The sequence below is a fragment of the Camponotus floridanus genome, unplaced genomic scaffold, assembly GCF_003227725.1.
Source record: "Camponotus floridanus strain SB8 unplaced genomic scaffold, Cflo_v7.5 scaffold60, whole genome shotgun sequence".
In the NCBI taxonomy this organism is placed as follows: Eukaryota; Metazoa; Arthropoda; class Insecta; order Hymenoptera; family Formicidae; genus Camponotus; species Camponotus floridanus.
Window position 1 is genome coordinate 987,387 of NW_020229770.1, and position 17,824 is coordinate 1,005,210.

Consider the following 17,824-nt stretch of genomic DNA (forward strand, 5'->3'; position numbering starts at 1 on the left):
GTTTTGCTAAAATATAATATGTAAATTTTAAATTAACAAGTGTGTTCATCAAAGTTAAATATTTCTTTCAATGAATTTACTGAATAATTCCTTTGCGAATATAGAAAGACTAATTACTGTATAAATTTATATATAATTTTCTGATCTTTCCTAATTAGATCTAAAATTATGCATTTCGTACGAGACAATGAATTTATGAAATATTATATATATTTATTTGTATTATTTGTATTATTTTAGATAACTTAAATATTATATATTTTTTGATAAATTTTTAAAGTATAGTAATTTTATAGGAATATAATTTATATACATATATACTTATTATGTATTTAAATATATATTGAGTAGATTTTATGAAAATAAATAATACAAATATACACACACATTTGATTGTTGTTACTGTTAATTTATTTGTTTTATTATTATAGTAAATTAAAATTTTTATATACTATCTCAATCCAAAAAAAAACTTTAATTTTTCTCTGTACTTTTTTATATATGCTATCTTTTTATACATACAAAATTACTTTCATAAATCCATTACTTTTAAAAAATCATAATGTAAAAATAAATTTATCACTCACCAATATGATGTAGAAATAAATAGACAATCTCAGTAGAGTTGTGGTACACGTTGTAATCTGTAAAATATAAATATATATTCAATTGTATATAAAACAATCTAAAATAATTCATATCTCAAAAAACAATTATTATACGCACATTTAAACTTTTTATTTAGTCCTCTTAAATCTTTAATATCAAAGTTACATAATTCTTGAAAAAAAAAATTTAGTTTCTATAGAACATAATAGAAATTTAATTATTATATAAATAAGTTAAATAATTATAAATCTTATTATAGAAATATTACGTATGCGCATGTGTGCGTGTATAATATAATAGATAAAATATATTATTATCGCAGAGATAAATAAACAATTTTACAACTAATAAAAGAAGTAAATAAATTATATGGATTACTCACTCTCTTTCGCAATTGTTGATCTCGGTCTCCTCCTTCTCGTTTGTTCACTTTTTATTGTTCCTTCACGGCACTTGTTTTTGAAAACATTGTCAATTATAATCGCGTAAGCACTAATTAATAACATATAATTATGCGATATTTGCGATATTCCCGTTAATCACACGCGACACGCAAATTTTACTATTTTATTATTATTTTATTACTTTATTATTATTTTATATTATTTTATTATTATATTGCGATGGAAAACAACAATTCAAAAATTACGACGCGAATGGCACTAAAAAAGCACGGTTAAATTTACGCACTAATATCGCTGCGTGTGTGTGTGTGTGTGTGTGTATGTGTGTGTGTGTGTGTGTGTGACAATATTACTTTTATTTCTAATGAATAGATATGCTCGCATCTTAGGACATTTTTCCTATTTCGCCATTATTATATATAAATAGATAAAAATATAAACAATTAATGTTAATGTAATATAATCCGCGGATTGCAATATTCGAAAAAATATGGTTGGATTTGCCAGACATTTTACGCACACACACGTACGACAGATTTCGATCAAATAAATCTCGCGAACTGCGCATTTTACCAAATTACAATGATATACGAACGAATATATTTATGTAGTACGTTAAGGATAAATGCTATTTACAATTGTCTCTTTTAATTAATCTCACCTTTGCTTCACTTAAAATCGATCCATTGTACCCGCGACATTTTGCTAGTGACCAGAAAGCTTAATTGAATGTAACTGACAGAGAAGATGAGTCGACTTCACTCCGATACTTCGCGAGTCAAGTTAATTACTAATTAAGACACGAGGAATCGTTAGAAAAAAATATATAATTAAAATTTAATATCGCGCGCGCGTAAATAGACAATCAGTATTTAAAAAATAAAAATCCTATGAGAGAAAAAATATATATACACAAATTATTAGTAATAAATATATGTTTCGTTATTTGAAGTCAATGAAATTTTTCAAATTTTTCAAATGCGAGCGTAATACTATTTATCAGAAGATAAGAATGTTGTATACTATTTATCATTAATAAATTATACGGATTTGCATTTATCAATCGCGAAACAATTGTAGAAACATCCGCGCGTTCCGAATATAATATAACACTGACGAAACACACAGCGATACGTAAATTCCAGCGCGCATTGTTTTTATGCGACCTTGTCTGTGACGTCACAAGATGCGCGGTAACAAGGTCGCAGTAGCCCGCTGGATTTACGTCTCGCCGCGTTGTTTTCACTTATACTCGAGCGGGCAGCGGTGTCGATCGCTCCGTGTGTAATGTTATATTACTCTTCGGAATACGAATATTTCCTACGATTGTTACAATCAACGATTACGAATCTCATAATTGATCGATTCTCGTGATAAGTAAGTGTATGCTCGCATCTTAAAGTGACAAGAACGTCTCGGTAACGGCTTCAATTTGAGTAAGGTTAAAGCACGATATATATATATTAAATACGTATATTTTGCGGGATTTATACCTTGGGTTATTTATTATACTTGATGTTTAATTTCAATTATGTATTTTCGAGGGATTCTTCGTGTTTAACTAGTAATTCCTTTTAATTAGTTGATTTGACTCGCGTGATATCAGAGTGAAGTCGACTCATTTTCTCTGTCGGTTATGGTAGGTTAGGTTTCCAGTCACTAGCAAAATGTCGCGGGTACAATACGGACTGATTTTAAGTGAAGCAAAAGTGATTAATTAGAAGAGACAATTGTTAATAATATTTATCATTCGCGTACCACATAAATGTAGTGTTCGCATATCACTGTAATTTGTCAAGGTACGTTATTTCGTGATTTTATTTGATCGAAATCTGTCGTATGTATGTCGCGTGAAATGTTCGGCAAATTCAACCATATTTTTTCGAGTATGCAATCCGCGGATTATATTACATTAACCTATTTTTATCTACTTAATATATTATAATAGCGAAATAGAGTGAAAATGTCCTAAAATGCGAGTGTATATGTTCGTTAGAAATGAAAGTAATATTGTCACACACATATAGCGATATTAGTGCGTAAATTTAATCGCGTTTTTCTCGAGTATCAATCGAATCGTAGTTTTTAAATTATTTTCCTCCGTTGCAATATGATAAACTTGCTCGTCACGTGTGATATAACGGGAGTGTCGTGCAAAATGTCGCGTAATCATTGTTGATTTATATGCGCGATCGTAATTAATTGTATTTTCACGAGTGTTGTGTGAGTGCCATGAAGGAACAAAAAGATAAATGAAGAGGAAGAGGAAGAGGTGGCATCGAGCAACGACTAAATCATTCTGTGAGTAATCTAAATCATTTATTTAATTTATTATCTATCATATTTTATCATAGTTTTTGCGTCTTTGATTTTCTCCTAATATTTTTCATGATGAGATGTATAAACGTAATATAATATAAATATTATATAAATGTGAGGAAAAATGCAATATATTTTAACTGTGTAAACGGTCAGTTAATTATTAATTATTCAAAATCAATGTATATAAAATAATATATATATTTAAAATATTTAAGTATAAAAATTTAAATATAAATTGAATATAAAAATTTGTTTTAAAATAAAATTTTTTGTTTTAGAAATTTTCATTTTACATAAATTTACATAAATAACGTGTTTTCAGTTTATATAAATAACTGTTTAAATAAATAAATAAAAATATTTGCAGAAAAAAATTATCGCAAATTTTAACAGTATATTATTGTGATAATTTTTATATTGAAATTCTTGAATGTATATTTAAATTATACTTATTGCGATGCACAGTATAATCTAACAGATTTGGCTTTCAAGAGAAAAATAATTTTATTAGAGTACATTTTTTTAAATATCAGGTATTAAATTATATCTATGAAAACATTGTAATATAATTATATTTTTTCCTTTAAATAATCTGTTTTTATTTCAAGTAAATTTTTCGCGCGTTAACTTGATATGAAATATGATCATGTCTCTGATATTCGTAGATTCAAAACATTTCATAGGATTTTTCTAATGTTAAAATTGTTGGCGGTCTTGTTCTTGTACAATCTTGAGTACTAAATAAAAAACGACGAGAAAATGTTGAGAGAGCATAGGCACGCGGAAACATTGCGCTAGACCACAAGACGTTGCGAATAGAAACGTTTAAATTGCAAACGGCGCATCGTAAAGCGAGGGTATCCAATCAACCTTTACTTACAAGTCAATCGAGTCGTCAGTCCGCGACACCTATCGCTTTATGCTAATAAAGGCGGTTTCGTCTCCGCAAATAGGTTCGTACTGCCATCGAAGATGAACCTGCGAAGATTATTAAACTCTTAGAATTCTCAGACGACTGATGCATGACATTTGAAAGACTCGAGAGAATCTATAATGCACTGCATACTATAATACATACCATGCAAATTCCAAACGTGTATTCATGTATTCATTTGCTTTTATATTTATATCAATACACTAATCGAAACTCATCGAATATAATAATTCATTAAAAATAATAACAGTGTATATAGATTGATCAGGGAAAATAAATGTAGACTGAATAGCTTATTTAAATAATCAATTTATTGTAAATATCTCTTGTACGTATATATAATAAATTAATATTTGTGAAATAACTACAAATTTAATTAAATATGTTGATTTTAAAATTGAGATAAAATGCTTAATATTGCATTTATAAAATAGATTTGCTAATACGTGATAAATGTAAGGAGAGAATCAATATTAAAATATTTTATTTTAAAAATAATATTATATATATAGTATTAATATTCATCTGATAAAAAATATTTACGAAATAATATTTTACATTAAAAATAATATTGCCAATAGCAACCCGAATCCTGTTATTTGTCGGTTAATTTGATTCATTTCTTTAGTAATTGCATAATAAGCAAAACGCGCCATAAAATCTCTAGAGAATCGTATTTGAGTTGCAACACGCTGCTAATCTGCATTCAGATGACTTGACTCGTTGACATATTGCGTGTAATTTACTTAATTCGCATGCAAAGGAAGAGATATCATGTTTTTATAAATTTTTCATATATTTTATGGAGCGAGTAGTTTGAGAGAAAAATCATCAGAGAAGAATATTAATTGAAAAAAATTAAAATAAAAAGAAGAATATATATTAATTAAAATTAAGATAAGAAAGCTTGACGATACAAATAGAATCAGGTTCAGAGTGAATGATTCGGCGAGTAATGCCTCAGGTCTCGCAACATTTTCGCGTTGAGAATTCGCAGGATGATACACTGTGTCTAGTACAGCGACAATAAATCGGTGGACGAAGATTTATGATAGTGGGAGTGGTTTCGGACTTGATGCGTTAACATGCATTAACCCAAATACAAGAGCATCCACCGCAGGCGAAACGAGACCGGAGTGTTTTTCCGTTCTCGTGCTTTGGACCGGTCTGCAGCCTGATAGATCCTTGAAGTAGATTGGTCGCGTGCGAAGAACGAGGTACCATATAAAATGAAGCGATTAGGGACACATCGCGCACTCAACCGAGTTAAGGAAAAACCGAAAAACCGGCCGATACACTTTAACTCGCGCGTCGCGTAAAAATGGCGGATGGATTTTGTTACGGCGTTTTTCAATCCTCTATTCCTAATAATCCCGTATCGTGATAACCGTCGGCCGATGTGCTTGAAGAAAGGTCTCGCTAAGTAAAATTATCGCGCACCGCTTGATTGCGCTTTCGCGGTATAAATTATAACGTTAAATCGCGTGCTAGCGCACGTCGAATCGCGTGGAAGTTAAAGGCTAAAAACTGGGATTAAACTGACCCAACGCTAATGTGATTAATCTGCTTAAGTCATGGGAAATAGAATTATCTTGAAGATAATTATTATTATAGTTTGACGTCAAGTCACGCTATCTTTATTAGATTAAGAGTGCGGCTGTATTATTAACATAATTTTATATTAAAATTTTAATTCAATATTAATTTTATATAAATTTTATATAAGTACTTAATAAATATATATTAGATAGCACACATAGTAGATACATATATACATACGTTCATACATACATATATCTAATAATTTAAAAAATTGTTGCACATATATTTGGAAGGCGCATTTATTTAAAAATAATCGGTATAAAATTTGTTTGGAAAGAAAAATATTTAATTAACAATTGCCAAAAACTAATTGTAATATTTTTTGTAGTTTATATGTATTTTTTATTATTTTTTGCAAAATAATAAAAAATACAAAAGTACTTTATTAAAATATTTATAATTAAATAAATCACAATAAATCATAATAATAGTATGAAAAAATAATTAGAAGGTTCGATTAATTATAAAAATATTTGATTAAAATATTTTTATAATTAATTGAACTTTGTAGTGCTTCCATATTATTATTATGATTTAAAAATAAACAATCATCATTTTGTTTTTTTTCTGAAAAATACGATTAATATTTATTTTATGATGGGTACGATGTACTCTTGGATAATGCAATTGGTTTTTCTTTCCAATCATTAATCGCCAACGAAAATTTTAGGATGATAGATATAAAATATTACCGACTTTTCTCCGCAATAAAATTTATACAATAGATCTTGCAAATCTTCAAATTGCTAGCCGCAAAGTCGACAGTAATGAATGATGGACAATTATTATAGTGTAAAAGACGGCTTCTCTCTTTACCTCATTTTTTAGAAACCCGTTGTGGTAGTTGAGCTTAGATACAACGGGCAATATTCGATATATAATTTCGATTATCTCATTATGTCATTTTATCATCCTTATATTTTACTTTTCTCTTTTCTTTTTTCTTTCTGTCCATTTAATTCGTTTATCAATGATCTCAGATTCGGGAGAAAAAAGTTCGTACAAAACTATTTGCTAAAGTGAATTCCAACGTTACACAAATTAATAATGTTAGAAAATTATTTCTCGCTAATACATTTATCATTTGTCTCGATGATTATTTATACACATGATTATGTCCATCGACATTCATCTGCTCTAATTAATAGTTTTCTATTGCTTCAATTTTGCTAACATCAAGTTTTTTTCTGAATTAGATATGTTATTTAAAACTTAAATTAAATGAATTGCATAACGCGTCTATACCAAAACAAGTTGAGCGGAAGTTATACGATATGACAGCTTTTAATTTAACACTCGATTCAGACGCGTAATCTCTTTTAATCGCTTTTACTATTAACAGAGGTATAATTGCGATTTTCTATCGCAAATCACTTGGACATTTACTGCTTTGCACGCTCTCTCACATGATGCCATCGTGTTCTCTTCCGCGAAATCCCGCTCGAAATGCCTGGTTCTCGTTCGTATAAATTTGTTTACTCTAAATTATGGCTCTAATAGATGCAGTCGCGTGTCTCTCGATCATTTCTTCTTCGATGCATCGAACAAAGAAAGCGCATTATCTCCGAACGGAGGCGATTGGCCTCATCAGCTGTTTCCCTCGCGTGATAACCGGCAATTCCGAGCGACGTTGTATCGATCAGCGCCGATTTGTTAGCGCGGATTATCTGCCAATGAATTTGAAATCTTGTCCGTTTTGACAGCCACGAGGAATTAGAAACCCTGTCTGAACAAAGCGAAAGTACGGCGGCGGCGGATTCGCGACGGTAGCTAAACGCAATTTGCATAAATAATATCCACTGATCTATCAGCGATAATTGCGTCCCGCTTATTACCTTGAAAGACGTGAATTTTCCTTAATTATAATTATTATCGGCGATTAACGTATAATTGTTAGGGTCGCTACACGATAATAACCTCGTGTTACATTCTTTCTTCCTCTGTCTCTATCACGCTGAATAAATATAATTATGCAGGCGGAAGAACGACGCCATTTATTATCGTGAAAAATCAAGGAAAACATCGGCACTATTTTTACAACTAACTCGTATCATCACTGTGTTGTATCTTTGTAATAAAATGGATATATGATCGAACGTGATTTATGGTTTGATAAAATAATAATAATGTACTAACTGTACTTGCCCTAACGGAAGTTTCTATCTCGAGAAATAAAATGATACAGACTTCCGTTAATTCAGGGATAGGGGAGCGATATTTTATATTGTAATCAACTAGGCAGAAAGGGTACATTAATTGTTATTTTAGATATCGCGTATGATGATGTATATTACTTTTTTATCGGAACAGAATCATGTACATAAAACTCCGGTGACAATTTGATTTGTTCGATTAATACAATTTTTACAAAATCAACTAATTGATAATATTAATGATAAATTTGAATAAAATATATAATTCAATAAAAATAAATGTATAAAACTTAGAAGTATTAAAAGTAAGAATTATGATACTCTATTTATTTCTGATATTCTAAAGATAAGTTTCTAATTATCTCAAACATTCCAAGTGATGAAACTAAAGAGAGGCTAAGAAATATCGACAAATAAATCTCTCTGCAACATTTATACGGCGCGTATATCATTTTATTGGATCCAAAGAGCATTATTACGTAAATACTTGGCCATTAATTCGAAGATAAGAGCGCGATGAAGATTTACGTATTTATTCAAATAACTTCTCATCTTCGCAGTCTTCTGCAGAAGCAGGCGATAAAGCAGAGAAAGAAAGCAGAGGAGGGAAGAAGTCCTGCGTATGCGTTTTTTTTTTTACGGACCCGTCGGAATGATCGACGAGTTCTTCGGAGAACCGTCGTCGATAAATCACCGATAATCGCGGTTTTTTTCTCGCAGGCGCATCTTAAGCGCGGCTGTCTTCGTTTTCACTGTTGCGTCGACACAGACAAGAGGGTTTTTGATGGTGCTGATATATTAGGTTCATTGTCTCGCGAAATGCACGCGCTCATCGACGTCATTAACTGCGTAATTAACACCCTCCCTTCCCCCTCCCCTCGACTCCCCATTCCTCCGCGTAATGAGTCCGAGCGTGAAAATTTGCATGCGAATCTCGCTAAGGCTGCCGACATACCGCAAATCGCATTCGCCAAGTTATTCTTCCCTCCGAGCTATTCATACACATACGAATACAGTGTCGTGTGAATGCACCTGGCAAGCTAAACTGGGTCGCGTGTCGCGCCAATCATCGTCATTTCGCAAATATAAGAATAATGTCCGATTGTACTTTCGATGGGGAATGCCGATAACGGGCCGATTGTCATTCAGTTATGCGAAAAAAGCGATATTAGTTATTGATTGTCGATTGAATACAGTCTACGGTAGAATAATTCCGGAATAGATAGCCATACGAGGAGAGGTAGGTAGCCAGTCATTGCGGATTCCCCGGTAATTGCCGCGGCGATATGCATGAGTAGTTAGTATAACGTCATGACGATTGATTGGAATTGTTCCTCGTTTAACAACGCTTTAGTGAATGTTTTATTACGTTCTTTGTTCAGGATATCTGTCTCTACCTCAAAAATCAATGATCACGTACTTTGGAATTAAGCTTTTCAAACAATCTAAAGAATTTATACAGGAAATAGCAACAATTATACAATTATCAAATATATAATTTTATATATTTTTTATTATACATTTTTTTATCAAATATATAATCAAATATATAAATATATAATTATATAATCAAATATATAATTCCAATCAATTAAATATATAAATAATTATCAATGTTAAAAATTTCTTCAAGTTTTATACGTGTTACATTATTCTTTACATGTATGTATTTTACGTGTAATATTTTAATTACGTAATACTAGGAGCAAAAATTAATAATTTGATAATATTGAAACATAAATAGTTATTGACTCACAAATAATTAAAATGATAATTAAAAAATTTTGTGACTTAAGAGATGCTTCAGAAATGCAAACAAGTAAAACGATCTTATATTTCAATTAATTTTAAGTGGAATTTTTATTTTATCAAAGTCTGAATCTCCTTCGTATCGTATAACTTTTGCCAGCAATTTCAGAAATCGCGTCCGTGATACAACTTATTTCATTTGCATGTTGCAAACCGGTCCTCGCGCGTTTTGCGTGGCATTCGCGAAAGATATGTTTTCATTGGAACAAACATGGTCCATCGTCACTTCTCGTATTCACGGTGAATATCAATCGATCGTATCTTCGGGCACATTTAACCTGCCTAAGCACACAGGCGTTTTATCGGTTTAAGGTCGCGGACGGCGCAATCGCGTCGTCTCGATTTCGCGATCAATTTACTTAATAAAAGCGGGGACGTGCGATAAAGTCGAGCTGTCGCGGGAGGCTGTGCTCGAACCTGCAATTAGCATTCGCGGTGAAATAATCTTATAATCGCTTAATAAGCGTCTGTGTGCAAATAGCGGCCGCTAATTGGATACGTGCAGCGGTGGTGTCGCGTGGCCGACGATTAGCGCGAAGTGCATAGAAGAGCTTCCCAATATGATGATCGTCGTTGTCACGATACTCTCCGGGGAAACTTACCGTAACCGGTTTAACGACCGCCAGTAAACGTTCGCAGGTGTAAACGACAAACTTCTTCCGCGCGTTTCGCGGAGAATCGCTTATTTTAATAATGCGTGAGTGGTGTCAGCGTTATTGAAATCTATGATTACGCCGTTCTCCAGAAGATGAAAAGAAGAGAGAGAGAGAGAGAGAGAAGGAGAAAGAGAAAAGGCGAACTAATCAGCGTTGAGATTTACGCTTGATTAAATTTTCCTCGAGAACTTTGCATAAGTGAATGCGCGCCTTGACGAGAGAGACGCCGCTCATACTCGCTTACTTTCGATTATTTCTGCGCCGTCATGAATGAGACGTCCGGTATTCGCGCCTCGCTACTCGCGGTAGTAACGCTATTTAAAACTGCCGACGTGAGATACATATTATTCGACGCGTTAGTCTCGGAGGTAGAAAGTGCTTCGTCGAGAGCGCGAGATGCATCGCGATGCATACGCTCGAGGAGATGAGAACGTACGCGCGCATTTTGCCGTTTAGCTTCGCCAGTCCCCCTGGCAGGAGGTGATGAGGGTTAAAAGGTGGAATTAGAGGGGGCCTTTCAAGCAAAGGTCAAGCTCGCGGGCCGGCACAGTCCGAGTTTGGTTTCCTTGCATGCGTACACGTGCGTCACGTATATACATACGTGTTCGTATCGTGCCACCGATATACACGCGCGTTTCGCATCGCGATTAATCGATAAATGAGCTTGCTTTCGGTAGCGAGGGCGCATCTTGGATCGATCTTGTGAAACGGAGATTAATCGAGAAACGATTAATGGATCGATGAAGCAAATTATTCACTGCAGAGATATGTATGTTTTTCTTTAATAGTAGCGTAACATGTATGTTTGCCTAATAAAAGAAATGAAAATTTGAATTGATATATCAAAATTAAGTAATATTGCTTAATATCTTAATATTTAATATTTAATTGTAGAGATATGTTGTAGAAATGGATTTTATGAAACCAGACTTTTTAAATTTTTAATATTCAGTTTTTTATATAATAGAAAGACTGAGCTTTTTGTAAGAAGATTAAAGTTAAAAGACCTGCAAGTATATTAAATAATTAGTAATTTGCTCCAACAATAATTTAAATTAAAGCAGAGTTGTAAAAAAAAAAAATAAAAAATAAACTTCTTTTTTCGAGTCTCATTTTATGTTTGATATACAATATACACTTTTGCAATTTGAATAAAATAACAGAAACGCTATTGACAACAATTACCCAAATCATGAATTAAAACGTTTGATTAAATTAAATAATTAAAAATGCTCTGTTAGTCATTAGTTGTCAGTTTATTACAAGGGAGAATTTCTCGATCTTTTTATTAACAGACATCCGTCCATCAATTTTATGAACATCACGGTTAAATTACTTATTGTTGTATGTGTGTATGCGTATGTTGAATTTAATTGTCAAATTAAAATTCAATATCCTCGTTAACAAAGATGCAGGTGTAGTGAAATTCTTTATATTCTTGTTTCAGGAACCAAAAAGCGAGTCGACGAAGTAGCATTGCCGAGGACTATTCACGACTTACCGGAGCGCGTTCTCACGTGTGGCCTGTCACTTCCCGGTAAGTTATAAAACACAAAATTCTTTTTAAGAAATATGAGAAGTAATGCAATAAAAATAATCTCATTTGACAATAAGAAAAATCGTAATATAAATCGTTGAAACTCTCGTCAAGACAAAGAAATAATTAATTTAAAATTATAATCTCCATTTTTTTACGATAAATCTTATTTGTCAAATATTTATTTGAGATGCCCGTAAGTGTGAAAGAAATATAAGATAGAATTACACAATAAAAATAACCATAATTTAACAATTAAAAACGATCGTAATATAAATCATCGAAACTCTTGTCGAGAAAACGAAACACACAATTCAAAATCATCTTCAATTGTTTATAAGATAAATCTTAATACATAAATCATAAGTTGTCAAATATTTATCCGAGATCTACACATTCACACGCAAGTGAAAGTCGCTGATTTAAAAGAGATATATCGTTTAAGAGTGAAATAACGCTCGGAGATTGTCATCTTCGAACGCTTTCGGTGCGATGGTCGGCTGACGCTTTTGTCGTAAGCCTTTGTCTCGCGTTACCGTGCTCCACATAGGGACACGCAACGGCAGAAACACGCGACCCTGGCGTTGCGTCGCGGAAGATAACAACGCGCGGTGACCGCGTAGGAGTATGCGGAAGCTGGGACACACCCACCACGTAGGGCTCTTAAGCTCGGTCGATTCACACGCCCCCGCATCTTCTGCCCGTTCCGTGCATCTATTTACGTACTTGGTCGGATACCCTCTTCTTCCTAGAGAGCAGATCCTCCCCCTCCTCTCCTCTCCGCCGCGATTCCGCCTTCTCGAGTACCGCCATTCTCTCTCGACCGTTCTCCTTGCCTTTCGTCCCGCTTTGTCCCTTTCTCTCCCTTTCCGCGAGGCTCAGCTGGCCAGATCCGCGGATGTCTAACTGTATTCCCGTAGTTGGCGCAGTTGTTACTCTCTGTCGTCGATTAGCGCACGGCAGGAAGAAGGTAGTCGTTGGACGGTACTTGAGGAGTCTGACCGAAGATTAACCCGCGAGCGTTCGCGTCACGAAACACACGCTTTGTGTATGTACGTGTTTGAAATTACCATAGAAAATATATAATGATCGTCTGGGACGTTTTAAATAGGCGTGTATATTTTAGAAAGCTGAAAATTCAGCGAGACAAAAAGAATTTTTCGCAGGGGAGGATACTCGTATATAGAATATAAATAGCGTTTCTTTGAATTGAAATTTTATGGGCAGCGCGATAAATTACAAGATCTATCTGCTACTGTCGAACAAATAATATGTCCGAGTATTGTTTTATTTTAGCAGCACAACGGTTATCGTAACATTATCTCGTAATAATAGGCCCAAGAGAGAGGTGATATCAATCTACAAAGATCGATTAAAGGCAATATTTGCGATACTACGAGGAAGGAAATCACTTTATCGAACTTTACTTTGGATCGAGAATAAATCAGCCTCTTTTTTCGGCGTTTTCGACATCGACGTTGTTCGTGTAACAGTCACCTCTTACGAGACGGCGTTCTGCAACGGTAACCGGGTGAAAGGGAAAAGCGCACTCTCGGCCGCTTTAATTACAACCGAGTGTGGGATATGCGCGACTCTTTTGTGTCTCGATTAAAGGAGAGACCCCTCGCAGCAACATTAACGTTAACTATCCATTTATTCGAACATGAGCTACATGCTCAATTCACACGCCTTCGTGTTCTCGTGCATTCGTCCATTTATACGGCTTTCCTCGTGAAAGGGCCAACGGTCCCTTCTTCCTCTCTTTTTCCTTATCCCTCTTTCGCTCTCCATCTTCCAAATGCTCCTCTCTACATCTCATACATGTACCGTACACTCTTCCGTATACTATCTCATACACTCTTCCCGCTACCTTTTCCTATCTCCCGGTATCGCCTCACAATGTTCGTGCTCCCTTCGAGCTTCGTGCTCTACCTCGTCCCCTTCTTCCGCTCATCCTCGTGGCTCGCTCAGCTGGCCGGATCCACGGATGTCTAACTGTATCCCGTAGTTGGCGAAGCCGCTGCTTTGTCGCCGATTAACTGACCGGTATATGGGCAGGAAGTCGATGGGCGAGGAACCAATGGGTTGAACGATGAAAATAAACGATAAAAAAGTGCATCATGCCGCGAGTTGTCAATTTTAATTAATAAAGTGTAGGCGGTCTTTTTTTTTTTATCGAGGAGCTAATCGCTTTCCATAAGTAAAAGTTCAATTTACACAGTTTTCACCTCTGGTTCTCGATCTCTCGCGAGAATGAAACTAAATGCAATGAATGAATCAAGGCGTTTAAAAGACAGAAAAGCGATTTATTTAAAACAGCACAATTTAATGTGACTTTAAAAAATATATTAGTGGAATTAATTTATAAATTATTACGCAACACTTCAAATCAATATGTAATATTCTCTAAAAAAATTTTATAATCTAAGTAATTTAAATAATCTTATATATTTAAATAATTTTATATTTTTTTAAAAATAATATATTCGTATTTTCTGTTTTTTTTCTGAAAGTCATTTATACGATTCAATTTTTTTCATTGCGTGCAATTTACCGCAAATTCGTTTCAAGACATATTCATACGGTAGCATCGATGACTATACCTTGACTCGACCCACGTATCCTCATACATTCCTACCAGTATCTATTTATATTGTCTTTCTTTCCTGGTAGTAGTTCCTCGCGTGTCTCGTTAAGTTCCTCCTGCTCCTCTTTCTTCATCCATCGATTCTGCCTTGAACAGCTCGATGCTCGCGGTGCTCTCCTCATCTGGTCGTGTTCACTTCCTTCATTCCGCAGCTTGATTGCAACAAAGCGCAACGTTGTTTTAGTTTCGTGGGATCTTGTTGGAGCTGCCTCGCGGCTAAGTTTCCAACCCGTCTCGAGTAATCTTGGCGAGATTTTCCGACCGTTTCACGTCACTTAGCTTTTACACTTTAATGTCTACAGACTTGCATTGCATGTGCGATTCCTCCCTAATGTCGGTATGATACGCGATGAGAACGTAGGATTTCACGAGAAAGTCCATTGATAATCCGTCACAAGTGCACTGTCTGTTCAAGAAATGTAAATTCGGTCTTTTAGGTAATCATCTGTTGTGCAAACTATGGAGAAATGCACAGGACGCGAAGATTTTATGCGCATGAGTCAGGCTATTTATTCTCGAAATAATGCACGTAAGGACCCGGTAAATCATTGAATACATATGAAAATCGATGACAGTTGGAAGTTACATGTTAAGATAAAAGTAATGGAAATTTTTGTAATTTTGAAAATTATTTTCTCCTCGAAAATTATATAAAATTACAAGACTTGTAATATTAAGAACAATATGTGGTTAAGAAATATATTACACTGAGAAAAAATCTGGTTGCATTAATTAGAATTCTGGTAGATTCAACCAGTATGTCTGTTGGAAAATGGACGAACCAGAATTCTTGTAGGAATTACCAGATGAATCTGATTAATTTCTTCCTGTTAAATTTACCAAACTTTCTGGTTAATAGTACTAAACTCGCCAGCACTAAGTCGTTTAAAATTTTTTCCATCTAATCTCAAAAGTCTGTTTAATATTCTGAATTCCAAAAAAATTATTGGATAAATTCAATCCAGATTATTGAATAAATTATTTTAAATTTAGTTTGTTAGAAATTAAACTGATAAACAGTGATGCAAGAAGAGGGTGCAGCTCAAACACCCACAATCAGAGAGCTAGCGTCCTCTTTCTGGCACTGTTCGTAAGAAAAAAAAATATACTTTGGATTTAATGTTAATACTAGTTATGTTAATACTAGTTCTTTATATACATTTCGTAACAAATATTGAATACAATATTGTTGGTACAATCAAACGATTTTTCTCAGTGTAAAATCGATTTAGTCGTTAATTAATTTATTTTTTAAATCGTTAATTTATTTATTTTTTGCTGCAAACAAATTATTTTGCGAATTCACATATTAGTATAAAATATAAAGTATAAAATATAAAAAAATTCGCGTTGAAAATTGCACGAGTATCCACCTTTTTTTAAAGGCATTGTCTAGTATTACAAGTCTCTTAGTGTATGATATGGATCTCCTCGATCCGTCATCCGAGCATGCTTCTGCTTCCTCGTCATTGATTCTCGGCGTTCTTGAAGAGAGCAATTGGAGATCCCCTCGTTATATCCCCTTCTTTCTCCCTGTCGTTTTCTTTCCTCTTTCCATGGATTCCCAGCTGGGGAGATCACCGAGTACCTAACTGTAATCCCGTAGTTGGCGAAGCTGCCGCTTTGTCGCCGATTAGCTGGCTGACGTTGCACCGCGCGGTCGCCTAAAAGAGGCGGGACGAGCAGGAAGAGGAAGCGCAGGAGATGCTGCATCGAGTCGCGCTTACGCCCGCCGGGCAAAGAAGTGCAAATACGACAAACGACCGCGGCCGAAGTTCAAGAGAGAGTCGGGGATTGGAGAGCATTAACGAGTCCCCGAGTGCGATGACGTCCTCTTTGGCGGCGTTCTGTTTTCTTATCGCCGTTTTTGTCGCAGCTGCGGGGATTTTCACAGAAGCGAGAATCGCGTGCGTGATAAATTTCGCGATCGCGATCTCTAATTCGCCGTCGCGTGTGATTAAGTCGAATCGATGTGCGAGATGGTTCGAATTACCAAGCTCGTTGGCACGGACATTCGTCGAGGCTCAATTAGGCGTGCTCGCATAAATTATCGGAAAATGTTACCACGTCGGGAGAAATCGCTTCGGTTGGATTTATGTCAGGAATCATAGATTTATAAGGTAGCTCACCGCATGACGCGTACACGGTCGCAACCGATGAATGGAGCTTGTAATAGAATCTTCGAGAGAGGCGGTGAGAAATTATATAGGGTGTTTCGCGAGCCTACACTGAATTTCAAAAGCATTTTTCGATAGATTTGAAATCATTTTCTTGCCCGAAAATTCAAAACAAAATTCGACCCAAGAAGATTTAACGTTCAAACATAAGCAATTGAGTTTCAAAAAAAAGCTAATTATTTATTTATAGAAGTTAATTACACATACATTTCGACGGTATGATTACACAAAAAAAGGACATTCTTGTTTTGAAAATATTTAGTTTTAACATGGAAATCTTGAAATGAGATTATATTGCGTTAATTAAAGAAAAATATAATTGCTTACTTGAATGAAGCCATTTTATATAGTTGAATCAAGAAAAATATATTCTTATGATTTAAGATTTAATTTTCTTGAATGGAAAAGAAACAATGTCGGATAGAAAATAACATTTTTAAATCAAAGATTATAATTTTCTTAAAGTAGAATTAAATAATTATATATTCTTGAAGTGACAATTACAATATTAAAATAAGACTATAATATTGTTGAAATTTAAAATTATTAAATTCTTCTAAGAAGACTATAAATTATTGCGTATATACGAAACAATGAACGCGTTAGTTTAAGTATATAAGTTTTGATTTGGCACTTCTTTTTTTTCCGTGTATGCAAGACTTGATCGTGCAACAAAGAGAGATATTCCGATCCGATCAAACGTTTGATAAATGAAAACTTGGATGCAAAATTAAGAAGTACGTTGTCTAAAGAGCGCAATATGTCAGCTGACGGATAGCGGCTGGATATCCTCGTTAAATTAAACGAACGACGAGGTGAATCGAGCAACGGCGTGAATCGCGACAGTCCATGTATTTACACACGATGTGATTTACGATTTTATGCAGGTCGGATGTGCCGTGTGATAAAGACGATTGCTCGCGCCCCTTGTTCACGGAGTTTAAGCTAATGCGCAGATCAAACCGATTCACCTA

General features: G+C 34.4%; 1 protein-coding gene across 6 annotated transcripts in view; it reads left to right on the forward strand.

Moving 5' to 3' along the window:
• LOC105248921 (puratrophin-1) overlaps positions 1-17,824 on the forward strand; it is a 286,834-nt gene that overhangs the window by 159,860 nt on the left and 109,150 nt on the right. For all 6 annotated transcript variants that reach the window (XM_011254000.3, XM_025413141.1, XM_011254001.3 and 3 more), the window contains one exon: positions 11,937-12,026. In XM_011254000.3, coding sequence (XP_011252302.1) covers positions 11,937-12,026 — 90 coding nt within the window. The remainder of the gene's footprint in view (positions 1-11,936; positions 12,027-17,824) is intronic.